The following is a 25,720-nucleotide window of genomic DNA, read 5'->3' on the forward strand; positions in this document are numbered from 1 at the left end:
ATATTTTGTCGTCTGCTAGGAGAGAGATCTGCGATGATAAGGCGATAGTAGCGATCCTAGTGGTGGGCAACTACCCATGTTTGCATTTTTACTACATATTGAGCTTCGCGACTGTATATAGTAGACTGTTGTAGCACACAGACCGTACAGACCGCCATCTGTTGCTAGGAAGTTCAAGTTATACCGTACACGTTCTGAAGTTCAGATTGTATAACGCCTTAAATAATAGGCAACTTCTCTAACATATAAGCTGAAACTCGCTTCAAATCGGTGACCCAACAACAGTGACGTCATGACACACTTTGAAATGAACACCCAGTACTCGGTCAGTTATGACCTAATTTTATTAATAAAACAATTAGCAATATGTATCTCAGCCATAACGTCATGCAATACGAGGTGGAACTATAAAGTAATTGCATAATTAAATATACGACTATTTGGTCCAGGGAGCATCCGTTTTCGTGCAAGAATAATTCGTTTAACGTGTTTCCAAATTAGTCTTGAATACATTCCTTAACAAATCATTCCAAACGAATATGAATATAGCGTGGATTGTGTACAAACATCATTTTTTGTGTTAGCCTCATTGCGCATCTTTGTTTACATAAATAAAAACACTTTACAGTTAATTATAAATATTATTTATATAGCCTATATAATAATATATTAATTATAAATATTATTTTTAGAACCACAGGAAACAAATGTGGGTACATGATGAGCAAAAGAACGCCATTTCATGGCAGTTTGTAAAATGACTCGGATAATCTAGAAAATTAACAGCTCCAGTGAGCTCAAAGGTAAAATACTAATTTTTACTAATTTCTTTTTATCTTTGGTCCAGGTGAAATAGATCTACTTGACTTCTACGACAACATTCGTAAAAATACGATTATGTTCGATGGACAAAAAAATAAAATCCAGTAAAAATTAATGTTTTACGTGGACCAAATAAAGTTTAAATATAAATTACCGTACTGTAGCTCACCCAAATATGGTATTTAAACAAAAATATGTACCGTTATCTTACTCAATTATTATTACTTAATATGTATGTGTCGCATGTATAATATATTTATACAATTATTCCGTCTCTGTCATTGGTTCATAAATAAACGCAACGCAAATCAGACATAAAATTTTATCACCTTCTAATAGCATTAAATTTAACTACATATGACTCATTCATCTTCAGTTTCGACAGTATAATTATAAATTTTTCTGTGCGTAAGGATCTGTTTTATTCATACCTTATTATGCATTTGTGCCCAGTCCTCGATTCATTCAGGAGCTTCTGTAGTGACATAAAGCCTATGTCGATCTAAAAAGGAACTATATTTCCCAATGATGAAAGAACTATCCAAATCGATTAAATAGTTTCCTGAGATTGCCTCATACAAACACACAAACACTTTCTCTTTATAATTATAATATTTAGTATGTTATAAATAAATACATACGAATATCATCCGTATGAAATGGTTTGTTAAATGAATATTTTCCGATTGTTGAGCAAGGCCTTTTTTAAATAAATAGTGAGTCATTTGTTAGGGCCCTCCCTGACGGGTCGGTGGAGCAGCAGTGCAACATTTGATTGAACGATGTTGTACCGCACTGGACTCCCTCATGGTACGGCATGTATGTGTTTTTCTCTGCATAACTCCACTGCAAATTTTCTAAATTCTCAGTAGTTACTGAATATTCTAAAGGGCATGTCGTCTAGTGATGAAAGGACATTGTGTTCTATGTGTATTTAAGGTTACGAAGGAAAAGGAAACGATACTGGGTCGGGGTTGCGAGATTGGGCGATATTTCACCGTTTGGGCTACATAAATAGAGGTTTTGCGACCTATTTTTAAAGAATTGCGATTATCGCCATTTGGGCGACTGTTGCCTGGAATTTGGCTAAATTTGGACGGCACAGAAAAACTTCACGTAATCGTTTATTTATTTTATTTTATTTACTTTATTCTGTTGGGTAGTTCATTGCTGATACATCGCTAATCCAATCCAATGACCGATATTAAATATGGTACTAGATATTACCATTGTAATACATGCCGAAACTTGTCACCAACTTTGACACTTGTTTAAACAAACGTATCGTATCTTCCTCGTCCCAGAAATAGGCCTACTGCGCTTTTTTAATCAGAGGACCAACAACGGATCTTGTAGACCAAGCATTGTAGAGAATTTTCTAGCAATATAAAAATTAGCAATCTAACCGTAGTTCCAAGCCAACTTTACTCCCCATATGTTTAATTTATTCAAAGGTGTTGTTGAGTGAGATTGGTTTAATTTGCAATGGGTTGTAGCAGTGACTTTTATTATGCAAAATTGGAGAAGTGGGGAAAATTTGAGAAGATCGGTACAAAAGGAATGCAAAGCGTATGCCATAAATGTTAAATTTACAGAATTTATTACATAAATATGACATAAAGCAACACTTTATTATATTATCATAAAAACGCATACATTGAGATTACCTATTTTTACAGTAGAAAACTGGCGACATTTGGCTACAATAGCACCAAGACTTGGCGACTTTAGGTAAAATCGATCTGGCAACCCTGAACTGGGTACATCCGTACATTGAAAGAAATATCAACTGTAGGTTGTTTGTAACAGCACGAGAATTGACACTAGATGATGAAAAATTCTTGTCAATGTACAGAATGACAAAGAGGACTTTTCAAGAGTTTGGCCAACTTCTCCCCACGTCTTTTCTGTTATATGTTTTCGTGAATATTGAAATTGTAAAGACATGGATATTTATCTTCCTCAAGAACTAACTGTATTTCCACTGACATAATGGTAAAGTGTTCTTTATTACAAATAGAAATACTCACAACTTCACTCGGTAAATGCTGCTTTCCGTGTGAGAAATGTGCAGCAAGGCTGCATGCCGAAAACATGTTGTATCGTTACTGCGCTGCGCTGATCCGTGTGATGCTGGATTTACAATGACGCGACATCGCAGTATCGCATCGCGGACTGGTGTTCGCAATTCCGCGAACGTCCAATGCGGGGCATCCAGCAGAGCGGCTAAGCGTAACTTTGAGGTTAGGTTTCCCTAATAGTTGGTATCTCTCTTTAAGACTTTGGTTGTAGGGGATTCCCTACGTTCTTTCTCTTACGATTTTTCTATTGCAACTTCCACAATGTCCATTATAGTTTTAGAAACAAGTCCTGTAATCTGAGATAAATTGAAAAGCACCTCATTCAGTGGAAATTCTGTGAGGGCAATTTCACGAAAGTTGAAGGTTATTGGAAAAAAAAAAAATAAAATTTCCGAACTGAATAGGAGCCCTGGGTGAAAAGCATTGTGTATTTCAGGTAAACAAACCGTAATGTAAAGGATGAACCGTAAATAAATGCCATTAATTTGAGGGTTATTCTTTGAGATATTTTAAACAAAAAAAAATTAATACAATTATTGTTTTCCTTTTTACTTCCTTTTCGAGATAAAAACTGTTTTGTATGAAACATTTCTTACCGTGTTTTGGAAAAAACATTGATTTAATTCACAATATGTTCAGTCAATTTAAGAGAGCAGTGTATTATGATAATAAATATGCAGAAATTTGATCCGAACAAATGTAACTTTTTAAAAATCCTTTTCAGAACGAAAATGTACATTTGTTCATATGAAATTTCTGCATATTTAAACGACAAAACTATTTTTTATCATAATACACTGGTCTCTTAAATTGACTAAGCATATTGGGAATTAAGTTAATTCAATGGCTTTCCCAAAATATGCTATGAAATGTTACACATAAAATATTTTTTTTCTCGAAAATGAAGCAAAAACGAGCAAATTTGTATTAAACTGTTTTGTTTGAAATATCCTAAAGAATAACCTCTTGAAATTAACGACATTACTCACGGTTCATTCTGTATAATTCAGGATATCCTTTGACCAATTCTATCAACATCTCATCTGAAAAGTATTCAATTTTGTTGCAGACGACGCCATCATAAACAAAACACATATGCATTCCGGTAACGTCGCGCGGTAAAAGTTAACTCAATTTCAACTTTCGTCGCGTCGCGATCTGCGTCGGGAAGTCATGGAATTCTGATTTCCTATTGCAGCGGTGGCGAAAATGCGACTCACGAGCACATTGTGGCTCGCAGTGATAGCTGTGCTTCCTATCTCCCCCAACCCCCACCCTCTCACTCACTGGAGTCAAACTCCGTTCCATTTGTATTTGTCTCTGATCTGCGAGTGGCATATCGTCGCAATGTCTCTCTCGAATACATGTACATCTACAAAAACGGAAGTTTCAAGTAGGATGGGAGGATGCCAATATGAATGAGAATATTAAATGTATGATTTGTTCACAAGTCTTACGAGAAAACGGTGGTATAACATAAAACAGCATTATACTACATGTTACTGATGAAACATTAAAAGGTTGTGTTGTTGTTATTGTTATTATTATTATTATTATTATTATTATTATTATTATTATAATTATTATCTCTGTACATCGATCATTTATCAGCAGATGTAGGAATAATGCGGTTAGATCTTCAATTTAAACTCACAGATTTGCAATGTGATGTTAAATGAAAGCTAGCTGTAAGGACTTGACAAATGTTGAACTTTTCAAATCTTTGCCAAAAATAAATATCCGAAGCTTCGTTCTTTCGCTTTCTCTTTTGAAGCCATGTTCGCTACAACTTACGTTTTTGGAAAATTATCTTTAACAATGAAAATAGTAAAAACCAAATTTAGATCACGACCGACAGACAAATACCTTCGTGATCAACTACGACTGGCAGTACGTGACATCATTCCTGATTTTAAAACTCTGTCGCAGAGACATTCTGAAGACAGTTAATTTTAGGTTGTGGTAATGTGTCCTATGTTTCATTCTTCATTTCTTTCTTCGTTACACGTACTAAACATTAGTTTGTAGCCTTGTACTGTATAAAATTGTATTTAAGTGCTTGACGTAAGGAAAATGAAAATCCGTTAATAAGTAAGACAGTTGCTTCACTTCCCCTTCGCGTGTCCGCCTCCCTCCATAGGTGCTATGCACGTTGCAGGTTACACAGTGGCTCGGCGCACGATGACGTTTTCGCCACGGCTATTGGGCCATAATTTATGTAATGTCGTGTCGCGTGTGTCGCGTCATTGTAAACGATGCATGAGGCTACCAAATGAAATATATGGCTGCGACATTGACTCGGCATGAAGAGCGCTTACCGAGTTGATATACCGATGCTCTACCGACCAGTGGCGGCTCGCAACCTCAAAGTATGGTGAAGCTCTTTTATTAAGGAACATGATGTACGATTTACCTATTGTTTGTAGCTTAATTTGATTCGTCTGTCTCTACGGAAGGAGAATTGTCACTGATGTCATCATGAAATTGCTGCTTCTCAATCAGATCATGTAGCAAGTCCTTGTGAATGGAGATGCACGCCAATGATGTTAATCTTCCTTGTGCCATTGAATTGCGAAGATTTGTCTTTATGCAGTTGAATGCAGAAAAACTTCGCTCCACTGAAACGCTTGTTGAATGTAATGTCACAATAAGGGAAAAGAGCCTATAGGTTTCTTCAATACGTCATTGTTTTGTCTTACAAGTTTTAGTGCTTGTATCGGGGAAAATGTTCTGGTACTCAAGATCTGCATAGAGAAGCTCTAGTTCTGTTTTCAAACGACTTACTTTGAACAAATTTGGGAAAGTCTTTTGTAGAGAGGCAAGAGCATTAGAAGGAAAAATATTTCAATGCTGAAGAAATTTTGAAGTATTGGCAAAAGAGCAAAACTGAAGCTGTTCAATGTCTTGATGTCTAGTGTTAACTTGCATGAAAATGTCGTCACGTATTTAAAAAATAATTGTTTGTACTTTTGAAAAAGTTCACCTTCTGACAGGTTAACATATTTCCGCCCTGAAAATTCAACCCTTTCTTTAGCCTTAAAAAAAACTGACAAAAACTTAATCTGTTTTCACAAAATCCATCCGAGTTCCATGCCGATTTTTTTATTCCAACTAAAAAACAGGGCCAACAAAACAATTTTTCCAAATAAGAACTACCGCACAGCCACTGATATTCACTGTACCACGCACTTTTAAAATGTTTGTTGTAAGATCTTGCACCTTTCCTTTTCAACTTTTTTGCCGATATATTAATAACAAGTGTTGGTTTCCCCGCTACAATTTTTTTAAATTTTAGTCGGTTATTTAACGATGCTGTATCAACTACGAGGTTATTTAGTGTCGATGAGATTGGTGATAGCGAGATGGTATTTGGCGAGATGAGGCCGAGGATACGCCACAGATTACCTGACATTCACTTTACACTTGGGGAAAACCTCGAAAAAATCCAACCAGGTAATCAGCCGAAGCGATGATCGAACCCGCGCCCGAGCGCAACTTCAGACCGGCAGGCAAGCGCCTTAACCGACTGAGCCACGCCGGTGGTTTCCCCGCTAACACTACATCTCTTTCATCACCTTCAGTCCATCGCGAAAATGGTGTCTGTAACACGCTACACAGTTACACACTATATCGTTTATGTTTATAGGATACATTCCTCGTTGTTAATAAAAATATTTGAGTCACCACTTTTAAAAATAATTATAAAACTATCACTAAAAATAAATAACTGCTAAGTTAACTTGATCTTCTAATATATATTTTTAGCAACAAGATATAACACAGTCACTCTATTCCCACGACTTACAAACTGAAATTAACGGGTACAAAGAAGTGTGAACACTGTGAAAGACAAGGGATTTTATCTCATTGTATTCGCGTGCCGTTATTTTCCTTTCAAAAGAGCCAAGCCAGGAGGCTATAAGGTGTTTGCAGTTACAAGAGAAATGTTTTGTCAGCGATTCAAGTACCCTCGCAGGCAGGTTCTATAGAAATCTTATAAGGGTTCGTTGCCATGGTTACCCGTAAACAAATCCGCAAATTGAGAAGCTCTACGTCTCAAAGAGGGATATAGCTACAATTATCACCCTTATCCACTCTGCGCCAACCATAATGAATGGGACTAGTGTTCCATAATGCAGAATACTTAAGTGCAGAACATATCACAACGCAGAACGTAAAAGACAAAAATGAAGTGAAATAAAATAAAATATTAAAATATTTGTAAATAAGTGAAGTTGCGCTTAGTAAACAGGTGAAGTGCCGTTTCACGAGCTTCACCCGAAAAACCTCCCCATCAGGGAGCGACCATATATTAATGTGACCGAGGCGGCAATGACATAAAAAGCATTGTTATTTTAAAACTCATATATTTCGTTAAATGTCAGACCTATCAATATTTTGCATAGAACAAAACCTGTCAGAAACATTTTAAAGCAACTTCTATTATGCAACATTCTACTAAAATCATTAATAAAAAGAGATATTTCGATTTATTTAATTCAGCCACCCTTATAACTCCTCTTTCAAGGAAAGTATTTTGAACACCATATTGCCTAAATTCTAATTGGATCCAGCTTAATTTAGATACGGTACTAATTTTCATACAAAATCGGTTCAGCTATTAACGCTTGAAAAGGTAACAAATATCCAGACAGACAGACAGACAGACAGACAGATATACAAACAAAAATTTCAAAAACTCGATTTTTGGTCTCAGGATAGTTAATTATACATGTTTACACCAATTATTCTTGAAAAAGCGAAAGTATCAGAACAATTTTGGTTATACATTTATTATTAGTATAGATTGTTAAAGTAGTCACTGGCTTCCTTATTCAAACTCAATTGATACTGGAATATGAAAAGGCTCTTAAAGTCTGTTTGGTTCCAAACTTTTTTTGATGTGTATAGTAACTTGAGTTGCTGCCACGAAGTCAAAAAATGAGGATAGCAATGGCAAAGGAAGCTTTTAATGGATAAAGGAGCATCTTGTGTGGACCTTTGGAAAAAGAATTAAGAAAGAGGACTAGTGAAGTACTTTGTGTGGAATGTAGCATTGTATGGATCAGAAACATGGACATTACGACGAAGTGAAGAGAAGCGACTAGAAGCTTTTGAAATGTGGATATGGAGAAGAATGCAGCGTGTGAAATGGACAGATAGAATAAGAAATGAAGCTATGTTGGGAAGAGTGGGTGAAGAAAGATTGATGCTGAAACTGGTCAGGAATAGAAAAAGGAATTGGGTGGGCCACTGGCCGAGAAGAAACTACTTACTGAAGAATGCAGTGGAAGGAATGGTAAGAGGAGAAGAGTTCGAGGCAGAAGAAGATATTATAGATGATAGACTACGTTAAGATACTGTATATGGATCATATGAGGAGACTAAGAAGAAAGGAAAAAATAGGAAAGATTAGATAATGCTGGGGTTGCAGTAAAAGACCTACCCTTGGGCAGAACACTACGTATATTAGGAACGTGAGAAATGTACGACAATTTTTTTTGCTACTCGTTCTTCTAACACAAATCTACAATGCAGTTTTACGTTTAACATATTTCCCTCGACAATGGAAGCATGCCATAGTGGTTATGATCCCCAAGCCTGATAAAGACAAAAGCAACCCTTCAAATTACCGCCCAATAAGTCTGCTGCCATTACTATAAACAATATTTGAAAAACTACTTATACCTCATCTCTTAAAACAACTCCAAGGGACTATTCCTTCAACGCAGTTTGGATTTAAAGCAAAACACTCTTGTCCACAACAACTTCATCGGATCACAGATACTATTTTAGATACATATGAGGAAAAGGCGGTGTGCTTGGGTCTCTTCCTAGACACAGAAAAGGCATTTGATGAAGTATGGCATGAAGGCTTGCTCTCAAAGCTTAACAATCATGTTTCAGATACCTATTATTTAATAATCAAGTCATACCTTTCACAACCTACATTCTCCGTTAAATACGAATCTGCTCAGTCAAAATCAAATATTGTTCAGTCTGGAGTACCTCAGGGTAGTATTTTGGGACCACTGCTTTATATTCTATATACGTATTATTTAATAATCAAGTCATACCTTTCACAACGTACATTCTCCGTTAAATACGAATCTGCTCAGTCAAAATCAAATATTGTTCAATCTGGAGTACCTCAGGGTAGTATTTTGAGACCACTGCCTTATATTCTATATAAATCGGATTTTCCAACTCAAGATCACTTAACAATAGCCCATTTTGCTGATGATGTTGCCATTCTCAGTAAAGGTACTTGTGAATTTGCAGCAGAACAACTGAACATTTTTTGTGAAAAAATTTCCACATGGTGTAAGCAATGGCGAGTAATTATGAATCCTCAAAAATCAAATTTAGTCAGATTTACTTATAAGAGAAACACTGTAAATTATCCAGTAACGTTATGTGGTTCAGTAGTACCAGTGGCTCAATCTGTCAGATATCTTGGATTAATCTTGGATAACAAACTTACTTGGCATAACCACATATCAGCTATTGTTAAAAGAATTAGACACAGAATCTATCTGCTAAAACACATTATTCAAGACAAATCTCCATTGCCTCTACACTACAAGAGACTTATCTATATTTCAATCGTGCGCCCTGTGTGGCAATATGGATGTTCAATTTGGGGATCTGCTTCTGCATCGCAAATAAGAAGAATACAGGTCATGCAAAATCGCTATTTGAGGCTGATGTCTGGTGCATCTTGGTATATTAGCAACAAGAACCTGCACGATGATCTCTGTATTCCTGATGTGACGGAGGTCATAAGACAGAGCTACATCAGACTGTACAACTCCTTCCTAAACCACATGAATCCGCTACTTCAAGTAATTGTCACTAATCCACCACAAGATCCAGCCCACAGATGGTTAAAAAGAAAACGGCATAGTGATATGAGGCTATGGGTACTTTTGGGATTGCCAGTGGGCAATACCCATAAACAAGTGTCGTTATTTTTTTTCTTTTGTTTTCTTTTCTCTGTTTGTTATTCCCAACTATAATGTATTTATTTATGTACAATAAAGTTTACTTTAATTAAAAAAAAATTTTGCTGAAGTTCGACAATTTTCATAAGTTGATACAAAAGTTGGGTTTCCTTTATCTGGCAACCCTGGCCACCGATAAATAATCATTCGTCAGATAAGTAATACTGCCGTCATACTGCAATTTGCATAACATACTTATATCACAGTCTAGTATATACAGTCACGAAGCTCAATACTTACTAAATATACAAACATAGATAGTTGCTCACCACCAGGATCGCTACTATCGCCTCATCACAGAGACTTTCCCTAGCAGACCATAAAATGTATTGTACTTTCGATATCGTGTTCTTTTGAAAAAATTAACACCTTCCTTCCACTTTTGAAATATTAAATACATAAGGTTTATATATTATTTTCATAACATATATAGCTATATTATATTCTATAAACTCACCTTCCTGGATCTTTCGGAAGAAGGATAACTCTAACCTCTTTTTCTTACAATATTTATAGTACCACAAACGTCTCCTTGTCCCATATTATTATTCAAATTATTATATTTGAGCCATTTACAGTTATTACAACCGATAACGAACATTTCACAGTTTACATAGCTTTTCACAAAAATGCGAAATACGGCACAGTCAATGCCTTTTCAATCTAGACCAGGCCGTAATGTTTGTTCGGGTTTTCTATTTCAGTGTATGGAGTTCAGTGAAATATTATATTATAACTTTATTGCGTATCATTGCTAAGCTTTATTTAGTGTATTGTGTCCATAAGTTCCGTTTACTTCTTGTTGCATAATATGTTGCAGAAATAATTACAAAACTGTGTTATTTTAATGTGAAGAGAATTTTACATGTTAACATAATCTGTTCGCGTTAACATTTTAAGTTTAGAATGGAAGCTATTTTGAGGTTTAATAAAAAAGAATTTATATTGTGATTTCAATTTAGCACATCTACCTTCCTTAATTTTAGACACAACATTTACCATACCATTCCAATGAAATTAGTGTACGTACAATTGTGTTACTTCGTCTCTTAAGTAGTAGATAAATACAATAATTCAGCACTCAATGTAATATTAAAATACATACAAATTGAATTCCCGGGGTATCATATATGACATTATGCTTAATTATAATGTATGATTGCGAATTTAGGAATATAAGTTAAATATAGTAAACATAACCTATAATTGTCATATGAATGGCAAGGCATTGGAGATCACTAAATTTAGACAGAAAGGGGCAACTGTACAGTAAATATAACCTAAATTTCAATATATCTAAATATCCGTGCGGTGCAATTGAAAATTATTGATTCGTGCATAAATGAATGTACAAGAATTTCGCAATATTTAATCGAAATAAAGGCAGGTATTACACATACGAAGAACGTAATTTTCACACCACAAATAATATTACACCTTAACTCGCAAGTGAATTATGTCTGAATTGTCTCATAATCATTGTTTTAAATTTTATTAATGGAATTACACTACGTTTTAGAGAAACATATGTTACTGTTTATGCATTCCAACTAATTTATATGGTTGAAACGCCGCTCTTCGTGATCGGGTTAAGCGAGTTACATGGTCTGCCTTACGGCCTGTATTAGATTACGATGGCTGTGGCACAGTCTATTGTTCCGAGTACTCACAGCGCTCCAAGCGGCTAGCAACTATCGCGAGAATTGCAAAAAATCATCCCAAACTTCGTGACTGTATATACTAGACTGTGCTTATATCATGTATGTATAGGCCATTCGGTATCTCGTGAAACCTGCCTGTACGTCTGGGGAAGAAGAAAGTGGACTGAGAAGGATCTCTCCCTTGCTACGCTCCTACTCGTAGCAAGCGAGCTCGCTTACCCCACCATAAGGTTATTAGCTACTAAATGCTTTGGCGCACTCAAGCATTTAGTTCGGCTTGAAGGTTTCGTTAACTATACCGCCTCTTTTGATAGCTAGAGGAACTTAAGTATGTGTTTGACTTGTTTACGGTACTCGACCAATCTCATTTGTAGTCTTTGAGATACAGTACGTAGGCTTACTGCATTGTGTACAGTATATGCATCCCTCGGTAGCTATTCGCCAACTTACATTAATATCATCAGGGGCAGGTATTTATGGAGATTAATTTTGTCATTTGTGTGTGTGTGTTTTTTTTTTAATATTGGTGACGGCAGAGATTGTTGGAGATTGATTTGTACTCTTGGTGGAGATTAATGGAAATTGTGAAAAATACAATTATTTTGAAATTGGAGTATTAACACAATATGAATATTACTTTCCAAATAATTAACATTGAAGGTTCGTTGGATTCTGGTAAAGGTGCGGTGTGGCAAAAAAAATAATTGCACTACTGTAAATATTATACTACTGAAACATGATGTCATTGAATACTTTTGCCAATATCATATTTGTTTTATGATATTGATAACACTACAACTTAGGTTGATTTACAAAAAAAATGTGTATTTTAGATCATTAGTGTGATCAATGATCATTGTTTTCCTTCTCTAAATCAGATAACTAGGCCTGCAGAGAAAATTAATTTTTTAAACTTCATTCTATTATTATCAGGCTTAGAGACTTTAGACCCAATAGACGAAAACAGTGAGCCCTCAAGTTAGAAAGCAGGACGGTAGTGGGTGGGGGCAATAAGGGTAGCGACCTACCTGTTATCCCATGTGCTTTATTTATTCAGTCATACTCATAAGGCAGGAAGAGGAATTACTATTCTGATAATAAAAACAGTCTCGTAAACCTAGTTCACTTTGTCAGAAAAGAGGGCAGGAGATAGTACTCTAGTTTTGATGGTGCATGTGGTTATCTATCTGATTAGTCGAAGAATATAATTAACAGTAAGTATGCCAAAAGCGAAAGGCTCTAAGACGCATTTATTTGTGCATAGTTCGGAAGTGATTATTTTGAACTTAATGGAGACCATGATACATATAACCCTAGATCATATATAGCTGGATAGGTCGGCCTTATAGTTTTTGAAGTTAACAACTTTTGTTAGGTTCACTACGCTGCCATCTAGTTGTTATATAAGGAGTCACGTCATAATTCTCATTTGAATTGCATTAGCGACTGTACTGCCATCTCGTGTTCGTTTACGGCAGACGGGTGGCGATCCTGGCGGTTGTTCTGTTCAAAGTGCAAACGATTTTAGCATAGCGATGATCTATCTGTTACATATATGATCTAGGATATAACTAAGGGAAGACAAAACACGATACATTGAGACCCATTGCAACTCCCGACAGCATATTTCACATGTAAATATTTTGTCTCTTAAGAGGGAAGAAATTCTACCTGTGTCAGATTCGCTTACAAATAAAAAATCTGACTTCTTCATAGATCTATGTAAAATGATAGAAGCTATAAACAACCATTTAATAAAGTAAACAACCCTAATTTCAAAGCTTTCATGGAAAAATATACCAAGAGACTTAGTGTTTTTTTTTCCCCCACCCATTACATCATGTACCGTAATGTAAAGCGGAACTTCTCTCAATATAAACTTTGCCTTGCCAACAACCGAAGAAAATTTAGTTTTGAGACCTTGAGAATATGTATTGTAGTACATTGTAACAGTTCAAATAGTATTCTAGAAGAGAAAACTGGAAAATAAACAAGTTGAACAGAACATAAATAATTCTCATTACATTATATTGTAAATATATTGTGAAAATATTGGATAATTTACGTATATTGCATACAGTGTGTGGATATAATGTATTGTGCATCATAAGTTGTGTCTATTGTGTATGATTATTATGTATATTGTGTAAGTATTGCATATGTGCTTATGAAAGAAGCCGAAAGGAAATGTATATTATTTATTTTGAAATTTTCGCATTATAGGATTTATTTTAATGTTTGATAAATTAGTTGTCTTTCTTTGGAACGTCACTGTACAGCACCAGCAGACTGGACTGCACTTGGTTTCATGTACACATATCTCTCCCTCTACCGACTCCCATCCACCTCAAACACAGTGACAAAGTTGCCTACAGTATGGACTTAGTAAACTTATTCTATCGGGTCCAAAATCTCGATGTCTGATTATTCTATCATACTTGAAATTATGAAATTCCATTTATTTTTAAAAGCATCCACATCCCCAAACTGCAGCATTGCACATGTTTCAATATTTTTTCCAACATTCCGAGGCGCCTATCTGTTATAATTAAATTATACCTTGGGGGAAAAAAAAAATTCAGAATCGCCATTGGACAACTGGCAACTAAACTGTTTGCAGACAGGAACTAAAAAATTTGGTAAACACTGTGTTTTTTAGTTTGAGGAGCATTAAATCTTCTACTGTATAATGTCTACTTTTCCAGATTTCAATTGACTTCTCAAAATATCAATAAAAGTTACATATTGGTAACAAAATACAACATGTTCACAATCATTGAGAAAGGGAATCTGCGCCAGTATCTCCTTTACTTTCTCATGATTGGCGTTTGGTGCAAGAGTAAAGCTTGGGTCAAACAAAGTTGAAATTAATGAAAGCAATTTAGCTTCCTCAGTTAACAAAAATTTATTTTACAAATGACTTTTTGCCCACATAATTTAAACTCTTTAACTGTTTCTTCGCCAATTTCTGGAGCGAGAGAATTTAGTGAAGAAATGTTGTCAAAGTGACCTTCCACAGTAATGTGAATTTAGTTTTTATCATTTTCAACCACACAATAACTTTATGTGCCACTGGTTTTCTTTTGATTAAAGCTTCATAATAGGATCAGTTAGAAGACCACAGTAATTTGCAACAAATTCTGCTCGTATTTTAATCTTCAAAGACACCTTCTGGGGAGACAATTTTGCCAAAGATGCAGTGACTAAGTTGGTTGGCTTTTCATAACTTTTCAAAAACTGTACTACAGCTTCCAGATATGGCCAGTAGACAATATTTGTTAGATTAAGGCTGTATTTAACACATATTCATTAAAAACGTCGAAAAAAACCAATAGCACTTGCGAAAATAATGTATGTTTTCTCCCTGTGAGAGTGAACAGGTTTTATTTTTAATTTCATTATTTTTTAATCAGTATGATGTGATGTCTAATTTAACTTCCTTTAAGCATAATTTTAGTAGTGTCCATCACAAACTGTTCTTTATCTCCTCTGGCTCTTTTTGCGTTGGAAAATGTTTCTCCGATGGCAAATTGCCTCTTCCTTGTTTCTGTGTCGTTTATCGACTTTTCTTTCTTTCTTTTGTGGACTTCAGAATTTACGTGTTTCTCACAAGTGTCACTTCGCCTATAATCAGTCCTAACATTACAGAATTTACAGAAAAGAATTCCATCTCTCGCATAAAGACCTTCCTTGGAATATTCTTCTGAGCGTGTTTTAGCAGAAACTGGATTGATTGTAGGTCCTATCTTCACAAGCTCGTGTCACATAATAAAAGAAACAAGAAGGGTCCTCGATCTTGCCAATAGCAAGTTGGTGATAATGACAAACACCCCCACCCCGCCCCACCCTTGTTAGGTGACTGGTGGCTGTAAAATCTCGGATTATGGAAAATATCCAAGGACGTTGGAAATACTACCTGGCTGTTCTATTCTGTAGTGTATCCAGTATAACTATAAAAGTTAACCTGTTGTATTCACAATAGGTACATGAAGGTGCTTGATCCTTAGGAATGTAGCCTACTTGGATATATAAGAAACTGAAGTGAAAAAAAAAATCCAGAAAAATACTCTGAATATGAAATTTGCTATAAAACGACGCAATAATAATAATAATTCGCGAATGTGTTCATATTCCATCAGACTATTTCTCTGGCTTGACAAATATCAGCATGAACTCAAGAAAACCAGAACATGAAGATCTGAAAAAGGAGCGAATGAAATCCACTTTCAACCCATTGGAACTGACTATTCTGCTGGATGGCGGACGTGAGAAAACTAAGATAAGAAGAGAGTTGGGTACGTAAAAATTAAAATTTTCTTTTAAGTGAGCAATAGGACCGGCATTCACTTATGTCGTTCTTGTACTTCGAATTTCGCTTCACTCGGGTTTTATTTGTGCGTTTTGTTTCCTTTGTGACTTTTTAGAGGATAGTGTATACTTCTCTATATTTTAACATTACTGGGAGTTCTTCATACAATTTTACTTTCTTCTTTTCTAGTCACTACTTTGTATTTCAATTGGGTCGATCTTCAGAAAAACACGATACGTAATGAGATTAAGTTTGGTTTCTTTCTGCGCATACTTACTGTGCTACTCTGTGCGGGTAACTATTATTAAAAAGGAAAACACGTTTATCTACATATTTTTTTCGCGACTAGCATTGTTTTCTGCAAATGCTTGCATGACACGAGGGAAACCCAAGATTTTAACAAGTGTCCCTAGGTCATTCTAGAGCGAAAATACATACAGTGGCTCCCATTAATATTCGGTTTGACTGGCATGTAAGATTAAAATAAATACACTAGTTATTTTCAAAAAAATTAGTGAAAGTAAAAATGTGCACTATAATAAACTTAAAATTATACTCTCCGTAAAATTACATAGAATTACAACAAAATGAAAAACATCTTCTCTGTTGCATAATAAAAAATTATAAAAATTATTACATTATTTCTGATAGAACATAGTGCCTCCTTAATATTCGGTTTGTTCAATTCAGTATTTTGTTGAACACCCCTTTTGCCTCAAAACAGCCCTCAAACGCCTTGGCATGCTCCTGGATAACTTCATAGTAAATTGGGGACTAATTTTCCTCCATTCTTCCGTTAATCTCCGTTTCAGTTCTGTCTTGGAAGTGATAGAAATTTGTCTGATATTGCGATTAAGGTTCTTCCACAGAATCTCAATCGGATTTAAATCCGGTGATTGTGCTGGGGTTCGGACAGTTGTATAGAAGCCATAAATGCACTTTTACAGCTGTGTGTTTAGGATCATTGTCCTGATAGTACTTGAAACTGTCTTTAATCCCTAGCTCTCTCCATTTCATTTTAAATTATTTCTAATAATGTCCAAATACACATGCTGATCCATTCTTTTTCTACGAAAACAAGTTCACCAACTCCACCTGCAGCCATACAATTCCATACCATGACGTTGCCCACACCGTGTTTCATTGTTCGCAACAGATTCTTTTTTTCCGAGATCTTCATTTTTCTTATACCACACGTACTGTTGTCCATCCGACCCGAAGACGTTAAATTTGCTTTCATCAGCAAACATCACAACGTCCCACCAGTTTTCCTCTTTGTGGACATGTTCCCTTGCGAACTGAAGCCGCATCCTTTTATTTATTTCATTTATGTAAGGTTTTGTCCTACATACTCTCCCATTAAACCACTCTTTCCTCAAATCTCTTCGAATTATTTCGGCACCTACCTGCTTGCTAAACTCCTCAAGAACACATGCTGCAAGTTTCGTTGCATTTAGTCGAAGATTTTCTTTTATTTTCTTCAGGATGGAATGGTCTTCTCGTTCAGTTAATTTTTTTGGCTGCCCTTTCTGTGGTATGGACTCGATTCTGCCTTCGTTTCTGTCTCTTCCCACTATATCCCCAACTGTATTCTTATTCACACTAATATTTTGGCTATTTTTGTGTATTTTAGCCCCTCTTCGTCATGATAGATCACAAAAGTTGTGTTGTTTCCTTTGCGACCGATTTGACGACCTGTAGACTAATCCACCCTCGCCAGGGTTGTGCACAACGTGTAGACAGAATGATTGCACGTTCGCTACTGAACCCTACAATGATGTCAACGGAAAACGTGCATTAGATTGAAAGCAAAAAAATCAAAACCGAATATTAAAGAGAGTGAACTTTGATGGTACTTGCCGATTATTTGTTATTACATCGTGAATATTAAACTTTCGATGTAAATTATTTAACGTTATGTACAAAGTGTTTAAATAATGTATTTGCAAGGAAATGCAGGTTCGCTTGAACACAGAACAAAACAACAATAGCAAAATACTGTAAAATCAATCACGAACCGAATATTTATGGGAGCCACTGTAGTATGTTTTCATTACTTGAATTTACTGAAACTTCGCTCTCCATTTGCCACTGAGATATATATGGTAGTAGTGGTGATGGTGGTAGTGGTAGTACATAGTAGTATTTTACATAACAACGCTTTCAACTGTAGATGTTATCCAGTGTCGAATTTCAATTTAATGGGTGAGAAATGGTCGACGAAATTGCCTGGACTCGTCTATCTGGGACAAAATTTTTTATAACCTTACGTGCTGTAAATTTACTACACAGTTATTATTCTAAAGCTACATCTACACGATTAAATTTTCCATGTGCGTATGCATGCAATCTGGGAAAAATATTGAAAGAACGAAGTTTAAAACGCGCGTTCAATTAAGATGCATGAAGATTTTGTGTCTACATGGTGCGCCGGTTTGAACGTCATCTTCACTGTGTATGTAATATATTAATTAATATTAAATATCAATCTTACATGAATTACTTGAATGTGTAAAGTTGAAAGAAAAGTTGAATCGTGTAGAAAGCACCTTTATGCGAATAGAAAATGAACGTACATTTGAAGAACAAATAACTGAAATTACTTCTTATAAGGAAGTTTACAGTTACTAACAATTTATTATTATTAGTTTATTACTATGATATGGACATAGAATACACAGTATGCCTACTTACAGAAAGTTTACTCAGTGTTGCTGTCTTGTATATTATCCTTTCTGTTGACAGTTACAAATGTTGAATGGACTAGGTTTTGATGTAGGCCTACTGTGTTTAATAGCAACAACTGGGTAAATCGTAGGCTAATATGTATAAATATTTGTGAGAATACTGAGAATTTATTTCAGGTAGGATTGTAAATCAGTGCAACTCAAGTTATTGTTTCTATTATTTGATACAGTTGATCTACTTAAAAGAAACAATTTGATAAATATAAAATATTATGAACAGACATTTGTCATTCCTAATTGTTCACGTCTCTGCTGATGCAAAGTTCGCAATCCTAAAAAAAGTGTGTCAGTCACAGAAGCGTGTGTGTGTGTAAAACTTGCACCCTCGTTATCTAAAGAAGTAGGCGACCATATCAAAATGTTAAGCAGTGAAAACTCTTGTTCTAGGAAGCTAAACGACAGGTTTAGTTGTCCTTGCAAAGCGTCTTATCTCACCAGATATTTCAAGTTCCTTTATACTTCGGAATACTGTCCAAGTACTTAGTATATGAAACTACTTTAAAATAATAATAAAAACATTTTTATTGGTATAAGAGTAAATAAATAAGCACATAGAAAAGATCCTTGCACCAAAAATAAATAATTCAGTAATGCAATAACGACATAAGTACTTACGCGGTGAAGTTGTTGCTAGAAAATATTGAGGAATTTGAAGGTGTTGTAGAAGATTAATGTTACGATGAAATTAATGAATATGCTCAAATTGCCTAAATTTTTTATTGCTGATTATGTTGTAAGTATTGCTGTCAAGAAGTTACCCTAGTGTACAAAATCCAAATATGTTCTACTTAAAGATTGTGATGTGGAATTGGAGGTACCTAAAGATCTCGTAAGTTACATTTAGTTGACAAATAGAGGTGGTTTAAAATAACCGATATGTTTTTGTAACAGATTTACTTGTTGATATTGTCCGTTGAGTTAGCTCTGTGGTAGCGTGTCTGCCTCTAGACTAACTGGCCCGAGTTCGATTCCCAGAAGGGTAAAAAATTTTCTTGTAAAATTTATACCTCGGGACTAGGAGAGTTGGCGGTGCACAACTTCTAATCACTAAATTGCACACCAATATGCCTTAAAGCCCAAGTATCTCCGCAGTGCATATAAAGAGAAGGCATATGTCACTGTTGATAGTGATTTGTCCGTCAGATGGGGACGTTAAGTCTGGCGGCCCCCTTCCTGCTATTCGACAGGAGTCGGCTACATGCCGACACAGGGTTTCTCCATCATCATCATCATCATCATCATCATCACCCATTCCCTACACTACACTTACACGAACATTTAACATACACTCACCCTAGTACATGACATAACGTGGCTTGCCGAAGTGGTGTGCAATAATTTGAAAATGGGTCACAGTCCTGCCATCTATCCGCAGTATGCGAAACCCGAATCATGCAAAATGAAGTGGGTAGGCATTAGACAGACACACCATGGATGAATATATATTTATCCATGCGCGCACGCACACACACACACACACACACTTGTTGATGTAGGCCTATAGAAGATCTTGGCTTACGAAGATCTTCACAATGTTAAATCAGTGAAGAGTATGTACAATTTCAATGCAGAAAATGTTAATATTATTTTGTGATGTTGATGTCTCATGTTCTTTTAAAACTAATCATAAAACAATTGAATAAACTTGTGTGAGCAATAGCCCTAAGCATATATTTCTGAACACTTATTATAATTTTAAAAAATGATAACTTGAAATGAGGGAAAAACGTGAAGTACAATCATTCAAATAACAAAATAAAATAGAGTAAATATAATTACTAATTTATAATAGTACTATACTGTTAAAATACTGTATGTCTACAATCTACTTCAGTTTGAGTCGGCTAGGTAGCAGCAAAAATCAGAATTAAAAAAAAAATGATCCAAAGTACAACAGTCTCTCCTATAATGAATAGTTTTGAATACATTTGGGTAAAATCCAAGTGTCAAGTTCGACTCACTCGTAAAAGAAATATTATACTTAGGTATTTTTATATACACGCACACCAAGAACTAGAGACACAAATAGTGTAAGATTAGTATTATGTAGTATTATAAATAATATTAGATTACACGAGAAATAGCTCAGGAAGTAACTAGGCCTTGAGACATATAGGAAAACCACCCAAACTCACACGGACTGGCTCCCCATGAGTAAAAAACCGAGCCACCCCTAAGTAAGTAGGAGGCCCTTGCCCTGAAGGGATTTTATGGGATGATGATGATGATTATTATTATTATTATTATTATTATTATTATTATTAGTATTATATTTGCACAGAAATCATCATGTTGGCATAATTGTAAAACTGGTTAAAACTTGTGAATTTGAGAAGTCTTATGCCAGACAGCTGTTGCGTATAATTCATTTGATGAAAGCCTACGTAAAATAGCAGTTTTGTTAAGTACCGGTACTGTACTTTATAAAATGTAACTTATAATGATAAGGTATAGGCTGTAGGCCTATCACTCATATGGAACCTGTTAATTTAATGTTATTTTTAAGGTGTTTCGTTAGTCTCAATTCCTGAATAAACATTAGAAAAATTTCGTTTATAACGAATCCATCTTGAAATGTCTTGTCACCCTAGTTACTAAATAAATAGCGAATATATTGTAGAAATATTTTGTAAGTCTCTCTCTCTCTCTCTCTCTCTCTCTCTCATTTGTGAAGAAGGTCCCAGAAGGCTTACATCGTAGCCTGAGGGTTATTGTGCTTACCACTCCTATTCTGTGAATGATATTCGTCACCGAACATTTGCACTCTTGTACATATATACAGCACACTGCATCTTGAACTATGGTAATGATGATAATGTCATGTAAAGAAATGATGGCGAAATAATTCCGAGATCCAACGCCGAAAGTTACCCAAAAATTCTGCTTCAATTGTTTGAGGGAAATCTTGGGGAAACTCTCAGCCAGGATTTGAACCTGGATCTGCTCGTTTTACAGTCAGACATACTAAACATTGCCTAATAATAAAACAAATAAATCAAATATACTCTTCACGTCTCTAATATAAAGGCAAGATTAAGCAACTGGATAATAATAATAATAATAATAATAATAATAATAATAATAATAATAATAATAATAATAATAATATAAAATCAATCTAACAGAGCCACTAGCATAGCTCAGTCAGCTAAGGCGCTTGCTGTCAATCCTGAGTTGCACTCGGGCGTGGGTTCTATTTCCGCTTGTGTTGATTACCTGGTTGGGTTTTTACGAGTTCTTTCCCAACCGTAAGCCGAATGTCAGGTAATCTACGACGAATCCTCGGGCTTATCTTGCCATATACCATTTCGACTCTAAATAACTCAGTAATTGATACAGCGCTGTTAAATAACAAAGTAAAGAAATCCACTGATTCGGGAATCCAGTATTGTACACACAGCTTCAGTGAGGCAGTTTTCTAGAAGATTATTCAGGACTGTTTGTGTGCAGTCTGTGGAAATACGTATTCTTCTAGCATGTCTAGGTATGGAAGTGTTCTGTCAGTTGGCTGAATGAAAAAGAAAGGTCCAGTTATCAGATCCTGCATAAGAACAGCTTAGTGCTGTCTCGAATATGCTCCATCACTATACCAGGGTTTTTAGAACCACATATTTGGAGATCGTGCCGGTTAGGATTAATGTGACTTGGTTTTCGTTAATGCACTCTAGGATCTCAATTTTATTGCAGATTCTTGTCACTGAGGTTTGTCAGTTGGTTTAATTTCTTTTAAATTTGTACCTTAAAAGGGTAATTCTTATGTACCATAATTTCCGCATCGATAGACAACAATCACCAGTGCCATCCACATCAGTGACGAAAATATTTGAGTTGACTTACCAATAAAAAAAAAAAACATAAAAACTTCCCAGTGCCTTTGGTATTTAATAAGAGTTTATAGTCAATCAGAATCAGAGAAGTTCGTGATGGTCACATTATATGTTTTTTTTTTTTTTTTAAGAAAATGTGTTTTATGCAATCCTAGCATTGTTATGACGCACAATTGACCTAATTCTGGCAAGAAAAGATTATCTAGCAACTACAATTCCATGACGTCATCACCACCTTCACAATACAATTTTATACAATGTAGCCTACTTAACTGTAAGAAAAAGCTTCAAAACAACAACAAAATAACTACTAAGATTTAAAATCATCCGTTCGTAAGTGAGGTTGACCACTGGGATCCGGAATTAACAAACATAAAAGATAAAGGGAAATGAAACGGGCAAAATACTGATTCGATTTGTACATTAAAACAAAAATTTACGTGTTAACATATAGATGATAGTGTAAAATTTGAAGAGAGGCCTTCAGAATTTCCATTACAATCTTCTGAACCTCATAAAAGGGAATTTTAAAGGATTTAAGAACATTACATGTAAATTTTGATAAACAACCCCTCGCTCCAAATAGTAAGCCTGCAACATCCCAGTTGTAAAGCGAAATGCCATATTTTTCACTGAGGTATGGAAGACAAGGTACATATTTAGCTTGCTTGTCATCATTAATCTGCACTGCTTGATTTGTGTCTCGTTCAAAGCAAATCATAGGGCCAAAGACCATCACTTTCTGGGTTCTTCTATTGATGACAGTTATATCGACTCTTCTATGAGAATCATCTTTAGACACACAATGAATCTCCTCATGTACTTCTCATCCTCTGTTTCTTAACAGGTTGGCAATTGCTGTACGGACACGATGGTGTCTGTTGTTACGCAGTAGCTCTCCCTTCTTACAGAATCCCAGTATGTAGCCAAGTGTTTCAGTCTCGCTGCAGCCGGGATGGCGACAACGGGTAGTACTGAAGGTTCTGCCAGGGACAGATCTCACTGCAGTGACGTTGCAAGACATCTTGATGGCATTGATGTATTCCGAGGACGAAAGACACTTTTTAGAGGAGATCCAGGAGTTGGCTTTGGAGTAACCATGGAATATATTACGTCATATTCAGTGCTCATGTCTCTACTAAGTCATAACATTACATTTTGTAAATTTATAATAGTTCCATTTTACATATTTTAATGCTGATAAATCTAGGCAAGCATTCTTGTGAGCGATAGATTCCTCATGCTTCTTAATTTTCTGTGTCAAATGGCTTAAATCTGACACGCCAGTGCATGTCCAGCTCGTATTTTTACCCTTCGAAAATAGCAGACACGGGAAACAAAATAATTTATTTGTGGATTCACAACCGCAAATCCAGCTGTTCCTTTCTTACTTTTTACATTGAAAGCTCTGCAAAATGTCTTACCTCGGCTTGTTTGTGCTTCCTTTAAATCGAGTTGAGGTAACGACAGTGGCAGCTGAAGCCACTTTGTCTGAGTAGTGACAGAACATTCAACTCAGAAACGAAAAGTAACGATAATGTATCGTTTTATATCGTGAATATTGCATACAAATAATAATAATAATAATAATAATAATAATAATAATAATAATAATAATACTTACTTTCAAATGGCTTTTAAGGAACCCGAAGGTTCATTGCCACCCTCACATAAGCCAGCCATCGGTTCCTATCCTGTGCAAGATTAATCCAGTCTCTATCATCATACCCCACCTCCCTCAAATCCATTTTAATATTATCCTTCCATCTACGTCTCGGCCTCACTAAAGGTCTTTTTCCCTCTGGTCTCCCAACTAACACTCTATATGCATTTCTGGATTCGCCCATATGTGCTACATGCCCTGCCCATCTCAAACGTCTGGATTTTAAGTTCCTAATTATGTCAGGTGAAGAATACAATGCATGCAGTTCTGTGTTGTGTAACTTTCTCCATTCTCCTGTAACTTCATCCCGCTTAACCCCTAATATTTTCCTAAGCACCTTATTCTCAAACACCCTTAACCTATGTTCCTCTCTCAGAGTGAGAGTCCAAGTTTCAATAACAATAATAATAATAATAATAATAATAATAATAATAATAGACCTAGCAATAAATTAATATAATAAATTCATGGAACTTTGAGGTTTTCTAAACTGATTTCTGCAAAGAATAACTGTAAATTACCATTCATATGTGTGCCAAAGTACTTGTACTAGATAAATATTAGATTATGGTAAAGGAGAAATTATTTCCAACTGAGAGCATATAATTTAAAAGAATGACGTCTAAGTTTAGACTTCAATAACTTTTTCGGTGTAATTGTGGTTTAGGCAACTCTGGCACTGAGCCATTCAAATAAATTTATTTAAACAATTAAATTGTTTTTCCTGGAGGTTCTTTGAACCATTGAACGCATAGGATGCACCGCCATTGCCTATCCATTATCATTCAATTATCTCAGCAGTTATCGGAAGGCAATGAAAACAGTGATAATGATAAAGGTGATTTAGATATTGTGCAATTGGAGACAGCAAGTAAGAGGAGGCGTGACAACACGCAGCATATAATGTCAATCACAACCTTATTTCTCATGCACTGTAGGACACTGCGTGAGTTTTCCTTATCAGTTTTTGTGCCATTCATGCGACACATTATTCTGCTCGCACTTTCTTTGTCAATTTCAGTTAGTCAGCTGTCTCAAGTGCATTGAAAAATACATACTTTTAACATGATTAGATACACAGTACAGCAACCTATTTTCCTCATTGAAATATATCTGTCTATTGAAGAAGAAGTCGTGTTTACGCAAGTTTCGGCACCGCTTTCTAGCAACTACATAATATAATCATCGAAACATTATGTTGTCATTATTTAATAAGTGCCGATAAATAGGTTCCTTTCTCGATATAAAAAACTGCTATACACCATGTTAGTCAGGACGAGGTCCAGCAACTCCAGCAAGTATCCCAGAACTTTGTACATTATTGCACCATCTGTATAGAAAGTAATTGGAGACATTTGGAGGAAAAGCTGTAAAATTCAGGTAAGATTTTCTCCATTCTTTTAAATAAAATATTTCACTAGTTACGTGGAAGATCATTTTATAAGACTGTAGTGTCGTGAGATGGAAATAACTTTGTCCACTAGAGCTGGTAATCTGCTTGCCAGACTAGTGCTCAAAGACAGCAGGAGAGTTTGACTTGCTCAAGTAACCTGCAAAATAATGTAGCTCTTTTCATGTGTGTGAGAAAATTATTAAATGTCCTCCA

At 35.5% G+C, this 25,720-nt stretch overlaps 1 protein-coding gene across 5 annotated transcripts in view; it reads left to right on the forward strand.

The window, feature by feature from the left end:
• LOC138715292 (acyl-coenzyme A oxidase 1-like) overlaps nt 1–25,720 on the forward strand; it is a 150,948-nt gene that overhangs the window by 66,927 nt on the left and 58,301 nt on the right. Inside the window, exons 1-2 of one of the 5 annotated variants that reach the window (XM_069848049.1) lie at nt 11,816–12,038; nt 15,708–15,863. The exons of 1 other annotated variant lie outside the window; for it this stretch is intronic. In XM_069848049.1, the coding sequence (XP_069704150.1) occupies nt 11,987–12,038; nt 15,708–15,863 (208 nt within the window). In that variant the 5' untranslated portion in view covers nt 11,816–11,986. Of the gene's footprint in view, nt 1–11,815; nt 12,039–15,707; nt 15,864–24,526; nt 25,495–25,720 lie in introns of those variants that run through there. 3 more of the 5 variants (XM_069848054.1, XM_069848050.1, XM_069848051.1) reach the window with 3 other exon arrangements.

The sequence above is a fragment of the Periplaneta americana genome, chromosome 15 (assembly GCF_040183065.1).
Source record: "Periplaneta americana isolate PAMFEO1 chromosome 15, P.americana_PAMFEO1_priV1, whole genome shotgun sequence".
Lineage (NCBI taxonomy): Eukaryota > Metazoa > Arthropoda > Insecta > Blattodea > Blattidae > Periplaneta > Periplaneta americana.